The sequence below is a fragment of the Prionailurus viverrinus genome, chromosome A1 (assembly GCF_022837055.1).
Source record: "Prionailurus viverrinus isolate Anna chromosome A1, UM_Priviv_1.0, whole genome shotgun sequence".
NCBI lineage: Eukaryota > Metazoa > Chordata > Mammalia > Carnivora > Felidae > Prionailurus > Prionailurus viverrinus.
In genome coordinates, this window is record NC_062561.1 from 110001600 (window position 1) to 110013732 (window position 12133).

A 12133-nucleotide genomic window follows, 5' to 3' on the forward strand; every position below is an offset into this window, starting at 1 on the left:
AACTCCCATATGCACCTCAAAAAAGAATCATTTTCTTACATAGCAAGATACTTTCACATTTAATATAATGAAATGAACAATAATAAAAACTTGGTATTTAATTTCCAGACTACATTCAAATTTCCCTATGTATTCCCCAAATTCTTTTCACATGTCTGTGTGCTAACCATAATCCAACCCAGGACCATGTGTTGCTTTTTTTTTTTTTTTTTTTTTAAGTCTTTTACAATCTATAGCAGTCCTTTTTTTTTTTTTTTCTAATTTCTTTAATGTTTATTTATTTTAGAGAGAGTGAGACAGAACATGAGTGGGGGAGGGGCAGAGAGAGAGAGAGAGAGAGAGAGAGAGAGAGAGAGAGAGAGAGAAGGTCTGAAGCAGGCTCAAGACCCCCAGCTATCAGCACCAAGCCTGCTGTGGGGCTTGAACCCCCGAACCATGAGATCATGACCTGAGCCAAAGTCGGACGCTTAACCAACTGAGCCACCCAGGAGCCCCAGCAGTCCTTGTTTTAATGACATTGATCTGAGTTCCTGGGCCAGTGTCTTTTAACACACTGCATCTTCCATATTTCCCTTTTCCATCCTTGTGGTATTACTAGCTTAATCCTTAATTCCTGTGAATTGGAAGTTAAATCTAAAGATGTGATTAGATTAAAATTATTATTATTATTTTTTTCAAGTAGGCTTCATGCCCAGCACAGAGACCAACACGGGGCTTGAACTCAAGACCCTGAGATCAAGACCTGCCCTGAGATCAAGCCCTGAGATCAAGCCCTGAGCTGAGATCAACAGTCAGATGCTCAACAGAATGAGCTATCCAGACGTCCCTCAAGTTAATTTTTTTAAACCAAACTGCATATGAGATCATGTTGGGTACTTTGTGCTAAGATCAAAGTGAAATATAGTCAATAATGTATTAGGGTTGTATGGCAACAGATGGTAGCTGCACTTGTCGTGAGCATAGCATATAGTATAAATTTGTTGAATCACTATGTTGTACACCTGAACTAATGTAACAGTGTATTAGCAATACTTCAAAAAAAAAAAAAAAGATCACAGCAGGAGACATATAAAGTCTGGTAATTTTATTGCTGTTAATTCCTGGTAATTTCATTGCCAATCATTGCTAATTTCCTATGTTACTTTGAGTCATAAAATTTTCCTTTAAAAGTGGCGGTGGGGCACCTGGCTGACTCAGTCAGTAGAGCATGTGACCCTTTATCTCACTGAATTGTGAATTTGAACCCCATGTGTAGTGTAGAGATTGCTTAAAAATAAAAAATATTTTTAAAAAATAAAAAATAAATAAAAGTGGGGTAATTACATGTTGGGGCTTTACTTTTATTGCTGCCTGAAAAAAAAGATCTTCATCACCTGAAACTTACAGAGTGATAAGTAAAATAAGATAGAGGTTTGCTTTTTTCTTCCTACTGATATTCAAATATCCAAGCAATACAAATGGTGGTAGTGGGGAAAAAAATGGTCTTGGTGGTTACACAACTATTTACTTTTTTCAAAAGTCATAGAACTGTACTCTGGAAAAGGAAGAATTTTAGTGTATGTAAATTTTGCTTAAATAAACTGACTGTAAAAATAGGCTCTAATCTTTATTCATCTTTAAAATTACATTTAGTTACATAAAGCATTACTGTATAATTTCAATCTGTTGTGTTCCATTAGTAACTTAAAATATGTATTATGATAACTAAGGCTTTCATGTTTCTTAGTACAGCAAGAGACTTCTTACTGGATTTCCTCACTTGCATCCTTTCATGTGAATTTTTTAGTTTATGTATTAAGTTCTGTAATGATTGTCTTGGGATTGTGTGATTGGAGGGCATTTCCTACATTTTTCTAGTTCAATAATCCAAAGTTTTTGTTCTGTTAATGCCTTCCATTATTGTTTTGCAATTTCTGTAATTTTTCCTATAGGCCCTTGCATAGGATATCCCTCCATTAACTTGGGTTCCAAAAAGCAACGTTCATTTTTGAGTAATTTCTTTCCCTTATTTTGAACTTTTTTTTATCATACAAAAATTAAAATTTAACATACAATAAGATGTACATACTTCATACAACTTGATGACTTTGGAGATAAGTATACACCAGTGAAACCATCACCATAACCAATGCTAATGGTATATCCATTACCTCCAAAAGTTTCCTCCCACCCTCCTTATTGTTAACTTTTGTGTGATAAGAACACTTATCACAAGATCTACCCTCTCAGCAAATTTTATAGTGTTGTTATACAATATAGTATTGTTAACTAATGGCACTATGGTACAGCATCTTGCATAACTCAATCTCTTACAAAGGTGTCTATTTTTCTGTCCGTACTTACAGGAGTGGATTTCTTTCACATCATACTTGCATACCGTTTTGTAGTTTTGTAACATCATTCGGCTTTTGGTCTACAATAGTTCTCAAACTTTTGGTCTTTAACACCTCTCTACACTCTTAAAAATTACTGAGGACCCCAAAGAGGTTTTACATGTGAGAACTATCAATACCTAATTGGAAATTAAAATTGAGGGTTTTTTTTTAAACCTAATACTATACAATCACACATTCTATCACCCATCACTGCGATGGCGTCACCACACGTCACGTATATTAAGGCGCGAAAGATCATGAAAAAGGCAAATACCGTGTTAATATTATTGGAAAATGGTTTCGACATTAGAGGACACCGCACTCCTTTCCATTCCAGGCGTCCCGCGATCACATTCTGATAACCACCGTTTATCACAAGTGTTCGTCGTCCTCAGGGTTACAGCTTCTCAAGGGTACCCGGCACCCATCAAAATTCGGCATTACGCACCCACGGGACAGAAACCCGGGTACGCAAACCACTCGACCGGAACTACTTCCGGAAACCAGAGCTGCGCACGCACCGCGAGGCTCCGACTTCCCGGCATGCCCCTGGCCTGCGGCGTAAATGCACGCTGGTCGTGGCGGCCCACGTGATCCGCGGGGCGGCCGCGGCGGGAACCTGTGAGTGCGCGGTAGTAGGGGGTCCCTGGGTCTGTGGTGTGTGTCTGCCGCGCCTAGCCCCGGCCCGGCCCCCACCTCCGCTCTCGCTTGTCAGGCGGGAAGGAAGCCGGTGTGGGAGGAGGAGTTCAGCCGGAGCCTTCGCTCCTACGTGGAGCCTCTCGGCCGGGAGACTCTCGAGTCCTCAGGGCCCATCGCTCGCTCTGCTGCCGCGGCACCGCTAAATCCTGGTGCGCCGGGGCTCTAGGCGATTGGTGTTGAGAAAAGAAACATTTGCAGACATGTCCCGGATTGAAAAGATGAGCATTCTGGGTGTGCGGAGTTTTGGAATAGAGGACAAAGATAAGCAAATTATCACTTTTTTCAGCCCCCTCACAATTTTGGTTGGACCCAATGGGGCGGGGAAGACGGTAAGTTCTCAGTAGCAGCCTTCAGTTTACGGGATGCTACTTCTTGAGAATCTGGAGGATAAGGTGTTTGGAGAGCTCAGAACAATAAGGACCAGAGGCCAGGCGTCCCTGGGGCTCCGCTCTTGGTGCCCGAGGAAAGGCTTGGGCCTCTGGGTGGAGCTCCTGCCGCTGGGCGTGGCCTGGTGTGGCCTTCTGGCCCCAGCGACCTTAGGAGGGGACCTGACTCAGTCTCGTAAGGGTATCCAGGCTCGGGTGGACAAGGTTTATTTGAGAGTCCCAGAAGACCGGGAGCGCTCAGCGACCTTTCTTACATGAAGCCTTTTTGTCTGCGTTGATTTTTTTTTTTTTAACACTCCCCTTGCTCCCCAAACACACCATTCACTTCCTGACAGTTGATCCATTATAGAATTTCCTACACAAGTTATAAAATATGATAAACATAGGGCTTTCTGAGAAGAGTTTCTAAGTATAGACTGAAGTCTAAGCATAATAAATGGGAAATGATAAAATGAAACCAATACCATGAGGCCTAGTTTAGTTGAAAAACTATGTTGTTAGGATGCCCTTACCTAGTCAAAATAAAAAATTGGAGCATGTACTTTGACTTTTTAAGGCCCAAAGAGTATTTAGAAATTTGAGATGGACCCTGGAGTGACATGCAATTATGGAGGAAAAGTACAGCCTGTAAGGGTGGCTTGAGAAAAAGCAGGGCATTCTAACAGAGAAGACTAAAAAGCATACAGAAAGAGGTCAGGTTTAGAGTTGAACATTGAATGCCATACTCTTGTCTACTTTTGTTTATGTGAAAATGTTACTATTTATAGAATGCCTGTTGTGGCTCTACTTTTGTGAGGGAGCCTAAGGTTTATGAGCACAAGCTGTCTGAATACAGATATTTTGCTTCACCATTTACTAGCTCTGTGACTGGGCCAGGGTGGCCCAAATGGTTTGTGCTTTAGTTTTCTCATTTATAAAATGGAGATAAAAAGAGTTTTCTACAGTCTAGGATTAATGTGAAAATTACTAATGTATGTAAAGGTGGTTAGTACAATACCTGGCACATAGTAAGGCCTGTGTAACTATTAGCTGTTTTTAAAAAATTGAACTTAAAAAAGTTGTTTTGATTTTATTGAGGTGTAATTGATCCCTGAAATCGTAAGATATTTGAAGGGTATGTCAGGGTGACTTAATATACTGTACATTGTGAAAGGATCACTGCTATCTAGTTAATTAACAAGTCTGTCACCTCATTTTTTTTTTTGTAAGAACATTTAACTTCTACCGTCAGCATATTGGCAAATTATCAACTATGGTAACCATCTTTTACATTAGCTGTTGTTATTAAATTAAAGGGTTTTAATTGGAAATTGAGGACTTTTTAAAAATAATTATTTTATTTTATTTTCGTATCCCTTCTTAATTAGTAGCTTTCCCATGAACTTAAAGCAGTTATTTACTTTTTAACACAGAATCGTATCTGTATTGTATAGATATTATAATGTCAAATTTTATCTGCATATCTTTTTTGGTTCTCTGGTAAATAGTATTTTTATAATTTAACATTTTATGATAAACTTCTCTGGCTCTCTTGTAACTAAATAATATAATTTTCTATTTCTTTAGACCATCATTGAATGTCTAAAATATATTTGTACTGGAGATTTTCCTCCTGGAACCAAAGGAAATACATTTGTTCATGATCCCAAGGTAATGATGCTAATAAACTTACATATCTTTAAAATAAATTTTTAGGGGTGCCTGGGTGGCTCAGTCGGTTAAACGTCCGACTTCGGCTCAGGTCACAATCTCGCAGTCCGTGAGTTCGAGCCCCGCATCGGGCTCTGTGCTGACAGCTCAGAGCCTGGAGCCTGTTTCAGATTCTGTGTCTCCCTCTCTCTCTGACCCTCCCCCATTCATGTTCTGTCTCTCTCTGTCTCAAAAATAAATAAACATTTAAAAAAAATTTTAAAAAAAAATTAAAATAAATTTTTATAATTATAAAAGCAATAAGTTTTATTGTAGAAAACCTGGCAGTGGAAAACTATAAAGAGTTAGAAAAGTCTATACACAGTCTAAGCATCCAGTGACACCACTAGTGACATTTTCATGTATTTTCTTCTCCTTTAAGTACAGACTTAAGTGAAGTCATACTCTAATTTTGTATTCTGATGTTTTTTCCTCACTTAGTATCTTAAGGTTCCATGTCATTAAAAACATTAAATTCACAATCTAGGTGTTTGGCATTTGGGTGCTTCTTTTAATCTTTACATTTTTTATATGTATGAAATATTTCCTACTTAAAACATGTCTCCTATTATGAACATTTTTAATAGTTGCATAATTTTCCTACATTTAGATTGCTGTTAGTTTTTCATTAAAATGTGCCATAATTTAAATCTTTGTGTGTGAATCTTTGTTTGAATTACAGTGTTTATACCATTACTGTGTGTAAAGGACATAGAAATTTCTATACTACGTATTTTGGCCTATAGGTTTTTCTTGTTTTATGTATGTAGTGGTTTCATGTGCCTCTCTCAGTTATCTGCCAGCTCCTCCCTTAACAGTTCCTTGTATATTTCTCCCAGGTTTTTTTCTTTATACAAATGTATCTTTGTGTATATATATAAATACACTCAAACATAAATATTTCAGTACACCAGTAGCATTTTATTTTGCTGTCGTACAAATCAAATATTTAGTGACACACTGCAGATATGTTCGTATATATACACACTTTTTTTTCATTAGTTTTAATTACTAGAACTAATTACTAATCCACTGAGTTTATATTCTATAGTGTATTCACTTGGTTATTGATGGTTATTTAAATTGTTTCCACTTCTGTATGACTAAAGGTAACTAATTATGAAAGTATTTATAAACTTTTCTCTTAGAGATAGTAAAATCAGTACATTGAGCCCTCTATGCAATGACTATTTCATAAACTTGCAGTATACTCTCCTTACTTGATGATCTTGGCCTGTAATTTGTTGAAAAAATGTAATTTATTGAAAAAAGGGATCAGATAGAAAGTACCTCATTTTCCAATCTTAAAATCTTTCAAACTACTCTTCATTTGTATTCGTACTATTTTTTTTTTGGTATTAAGGGTAAATTGTTTACTGTTTTATCTTAAGGTCAACCAACTCTTTGGCTTCTGGATCCAGTCAATCCCTTTTGTCAACGCAAACATTTTGCTTTTCAGTTACTCATCTTCTGCATTAGCAGTTTGTCCTTTATAGAATCAGTCATATCAGCACACTCTGGTAGCTCCAGTCTACAAACAAATAAAACCTCTCCCTTTATTCCAGATCACCTTCTGGCTACTACCTCTACATTTATAGTTAAATTTAGAAGAGGTATATGTACTCATTGTTTTCGGTTCATTGTTTCCCATTTTCTCCTCAGCCTGTTCTGTTCAGATTTTCTTTTTTCTCCCTTACTAAAATTACGACTTACTCTAAGCTGCCAGTAGTCTTCATGTTGCCAGATAAAGTGGTCATTTTCTAAGCCACTTATCAGAAGATTTAATATAGCTTCTTAATTCCCTTTTTAAAAAACATTGCTCTCTTGGCTTCTATGGCACCCTAATATCATACCTCCTTTTTCACTGGCCATATCTTAGTTTCCTTTGCTGAGTCTCTTTTTGCCTAACTCTTCTTGGGTGATCTCATTCATTCTCATGGCTTTAATTATTTGTTATATGCGGGTGATTTCTAACTTAGATATCTAACCCAAACTTCTTTCCTGTACTCCAGAGATAGATAGGTAGATGAATAGATTAGATAGATAGATAGATAGATAGATAGATAGATAGATACAGATACATTGTTTGGATATTTAATGGTCATCTCATGAATATGTTCAAAACAGAACTCATGGTTCCCTGTTCTGTTCTTTCACATTCTCAAGCCTGGTGGTATCTCCATACTCTCAGTTTCATAAATCATATCATCATCTGTACATTTGCTCATGCCAAAACCTGTTGTCCTCCTTTGATTGATTCCTTCATCTTCCCCTGTTGCCAGTTCATAAACAGTTCTTAATCTTCTCAAATATGTCCACAGATACTTACCTGGCAGGGGACATGCCATGATCATGAGAGTGGTTGTCCCAGGCTCATTCATTGCACTAAAAATATGTCCAGCATTTGTCCCTTTATTCCATCTTCACTCTTCCTTCCCTGGTACAGGCCACCTTCCTCTTTCCTTTGAACTATTTTAGTAGTCTCCAAACTTGTTTTCCTGCCTTCATTCTTGAAGTTCTCTCTTTTCCACACAGCAACCAGTTACCTTTTAAATATTCATTCTGGAGGGAATGAGTCATTCACAGTCTGAGAGAATACCATTCCAGTCAGTGTTAATACTAAGTGCAAAGTTCCTGGAGTAGGAGCATGTTTGATGTGTTCAGGGAATCACAAGGAGGAGTAAAATGGCAAGAGGCCTGGTAGAAAAGTCACAGAGATAGAAAGGCCTAGGTTCTGCAGGTCCTTGATTTCTGTTCTCGTTTAAATACGAATCTACTGGAAAATATTAAGCATGAAAAGGGCATGGTGTGTGTTTTAAAGCAATCAGTCTGGCAGTGAGAGAAGACCTAGTAGGTGGTAAGGGTAGAAGGGTGGAGACTAATAAAGGAGATTTTTGTCGTAATTCAGGTGAGGTATGTTGGTGGTTTGATTAAGGTGTTAATGGTAGACATGCTGAGAATGCCTGGATTTGGGATGCATTTTAAAGGTAGTATCAACAGATGAGTTAATGAATCTGGATAATGGTGTATGAGAGAAGTAGAAGCAGCAAACATAACTCCCAAGTTTTTTGACTTGAAAAAGTAGATAAAATAGTGTCACTGTTTATTGTAACGAGGAAACTCTGGGAAAGGAAATTTGGGGGGCTTTGGTTTAAACGTGTAGATTTGGAATGTCTTTTAGATATCCAGAATGTCCAGTAGGTAAATGGAAGTATGTCCAGGGGAGAGGTTTGAGCTAGAGAAAGACTAATTAAGAATCATTGATGTATACAGTTAGTTATCTATAGTTAGTTTTAAAGCCTGATGCGATCACATAGGGAGTAAATGTTGAGAAGAGGTGGAAGATCTTAACCTAGAGCACACTGGCATTTAGAAATAGGGATGAAGAGGAGGCACCAAAAGATACTAAAAGAACAAGTGGTAAAGGAGGGAAAACTGGGAGAGTGGGGTCTTGGAAGACAAGAGAATGAAGGGTGAACAAGAAAGAAGATGTCAAACGGTGTCAAATATGTTGATAGCTCAAGTAAGAAGGTTGAGCTATGTGGAGGCCATTGGTCATCTTGACAAAACCAGTTTCAGTGATGTGAGAAAACAAGAAAGTGAAACAGAATTGTTCTGTGAGTTTGCTATGAGTGGAAAGAAGGAAGTAGCTGAAAAGGTTTGTAGGATCAAGGAGCGTTTTATGGCTATTGTTCTTGCTTTGTTATTTTTGTTGTTCTTCTGGATGTTTCCATGTTGATTGATGCTCTAGCATCTCTGACAATTTCAGTCTATCATCCATTCCTTTTTCCAAGTGGAAAGAGCTGTTTTTCTCAGCTGTCTACTCGTGTCCTTCCTCTGGTTCTTCTGGCCTTGATGGTTCATCTTTCCTCACTTAATACCCACTTTTCATCTCTAATTTCCCAGTTCTGAGCCCCCACCCACACTGTTTTATTCAGCTCTTTTTTTTGAGTCGGTCACACCTGCTCTTATGGTTGGAACTATTCCTCTCACCTGGATTGCCCACATCCCCCGTTTTCCTATCCTCTTATATATTCAGCTTTCGGTTCCTCTTATATATTCAACTTCTCTTGGTTTTTTCTTTTCCTTGCTTTAATTTGTCCCTGCACCCAATACTGTTTATTTTAAATGCCTGAATTTTTCTGTTGCTCCTTCCTGTCTTTTTTTTTTTTTCTTACCTGTTTTCCATTGTTACTCTCTCCTTAGAAATTTGATTTCCATGTTGCTCCATTTGTGTACCTGCCCCCTTTCTCCTCTACTTCTTTCAAATTTTTGGCTACCTCAGTCTTTCCCATTCTTTCTTTGACCTCATTTGCTTCTCCTCAGTTGACTTGAACCCTAAGAACCTCAATTCTCTGTTTTCTGCATCTCATCACTTTTGTTTTGCTTCTGGCTGATTTTGTAAACTAACCAGATGCTTATTTCCACAGCAGTTTCTTCATCACATATTGCTTCCATATTTGTGTGTGTGTGTGTGTGTGTGTGTGTGTGTGTGTGTTTTAAGTTTATTTATTTATTTGAGAGAGAAAGAGAGTATGTGTGCACACGAAGGTGCACATGAACGGAGGAGAGGCAGAGGAGAGAGAGAATCCCAAGCAGGCTCTGCTCTATGAGCTCCACCTCAGGAACCATGAGTTATTGACCTGAGCCAAAATCAAGTCAAGATGCTTAACCAACTGAGCCACCCAGGTGCCTGCCCATATTTGTGATTTTAAACACTGTAGTTTTTTAATTTTTTTTTGATGTTTGTGTATTTCATAGAGAGAGAGAGAGAGACAGACAGACAGACAGTGCAAGTGGGGGAGGGGCGCGCGCACACACACACACACACACACACACACACACAAACACAATCCAAAGCAAGCTCTAGGCTCTGAGCTGTCAGCACAAACTGGACATCATATCCTGAGCCAAAGTCGGTTGCTTAACCAACTAAGCCACAAGGCACCCCACAAACACTATAGGATTTAAACCATGTGGGATAAATATGGAATAAAGCATATATATGGGATAGAGCATTTGTAGATGGATAGAATGACCCTGTTAGAGGAAAAATATTAATGCAAGAGAGGGGATAATTCCAGAGTTAAATCCTTGAGTAGGCAAGTAGAGATAGGATCCATTGCCCCACTGACAGAGTTAATAGGTGTATGCACTGTTCATCCAGGGTAAAAGGATGACAGACAGAGTATGTAATTTTTCAGTTTAGTGGTGAGAGAATAAATAAATGGTCTTTTGACTGTTTCTATGTTCTCAGTGGAAAACAAGTGAAATTGTTAGCTGAAGGTGGGAGAAGGGGTTGATTGAGGCTAGAAAAAGTGTAAGAGCTCAGAGGGTAAGTTGATTAGGGAAGTGTTACAGGGTTACATGACAGTGTCATTGGGTCACCTGAGGTTTGTGGGTGAAAGTTTGTAAGGAGACCAGTTGTGTTTCTTCTGTCTAGTTCAGCAGCTCATTGGTAAGCACAGAGCAAGTTGGAAAGTTGGATTTAATCAAGCATTGGGTAAAGTTGGAAAGTAGGAATTAATCCATTGCTTGGTAAATAGAAGGAAGAGTTTAAGAGGCAACTTCCCCATTCCCCACCTATGGACATCTTACTCAGCCTTCTCAGTCTCTGATAATCTTTACCAGCTGGCCTCTTGTAGGTATGCAGTCAGTAATCTACGATCTGAATTACCCAGCACACTTTTTCCTTCTTTGAATTCCCTCAAAGTTGTCAGGCTCTGAAATCCCACCTTATGCCTTCCCCCATTTTGGATACCCTCTTTCCCCTAAGCTGGCTCATCCCTACTCATGGATGTCCTTTGCATCCTGTTTGAACTCTGACACCCTTGGACTCTTGAAACCTTGTGGCAAGGTGCCCGTGTGGACACCCTTCTCAGCCTAAGCAGTTGTACTGTTTTAGGCTGAGTTTCTATGTCCCTCAACTTCAGCCAGCATGAATACATACATTCTTCTGCCCCATTGTTGGAAAAATGGTTTTCTGACTAGATTGTTTGGAAAGGGAAGGGCTTATATTATTTTTTGTTTTATTCTTTTAGATAGAAATTGTTCTAAAGTTAGTATGTATTTTTCTGCCTTAAATCTAGATTACTCTTTTTGAAGAACCTCTTCTCAGTAAGCTCACCAACAATATTGTGATTGAAATGCTGCAAGATACCTGTTGCTTAAATTCTTCTTAATTTGATACTTTTCTCGTAGCTAAGTCATAAAAGGGTAGATGCCATGGAAAATGTATATGTGTATTTGACCTACTGGTAGGACATGTTCTAAACAAATTAACTCGTTTTGTAGTACATAGATGCATAATTACTTTGCAGTGAATTAAGACCTCAGCAACTGTTTGCCTTGGGCTGAAATGATAGCATCAAGTCCCTGGGCTTTCACAGCTAAATATCATTGGCCATTTTCTTCACTGAGATGTTCAAATCCTAAGAGGCTACTAGTTTTTTCTTCTTTTATTAAGTTTTTCTGTTTAAATATAGTTGACAGTGTTATATTCAGCAGTGTTATATGCACCTAGTGATTCAGCAGTTCTGTATGTTACACGGTGGTCTCCACTATAATTGCAGTTAACAGCTGTCACCACACTAAAATGTTACTACAATATAATTGACCTCATTCTCTATGCTGTACTTCTCATCTCTGTGATTTATTTATAACTGGAAGTTAGTACCTGTTAATGCCCTTCATCGATTTTACCCATTCTCTTACCTACCCCTCCTCTGGCAACCACCAGTTCTCTGTATTTATGAGTTTGATTCTGTTTTTTGGGTTTTTTTTTTTAGATTCCACATGTAAGTGAAATCATATGGTGTTTGTCTTTTTGTGTCTGACTTACTTCATGTAGCATAATACCTTCTAGGTCCATCCATGTTTCAAATGAAAAGATTTCATTTTTTTTTTATGGCTGAGTAATACTCCATTGTATGTATATACCACTTCTTTATCCATTCTTGTCTAGATGGGCACTTTGGTTGCTTT

At 38.3% G+C, this 12133-nt stretch overlaps 1 protein-coding gene across 4 annotated transcripts in view; it reads left to right on the top strand.

The window, feature by feature from the left end:
• Positions 1-2954: 2954 nt before the first annotated feature.
• Positions 2955-12133, top strand: part of RAD50 (RAD50 double strand break repair protein) — an 86441-nt gene continuing 77262 nt past the window's right edge. For 2 of the 4 annotated variants that reach the window (XM_047850149.1, XM_047850155.1), the window contains exons 1-2: positions 2957-3403; positions 5027-5110. In XM_047850149.1, the coding sequence (XP_047706105.1) occupies positions 3275-3403; positions 5027-5110 (213 nt within the window). In that variant the 5' untranslated portion in view covers positions 2957-3274. Of the gene's footprint in view, positions 3404-5026; positions 5111-12133 lie in introns of all 4 variants that reach the window. The other 2 variants (XR_007150379.1, XM_047850168.1) reach the window with 2 other exon arrangements.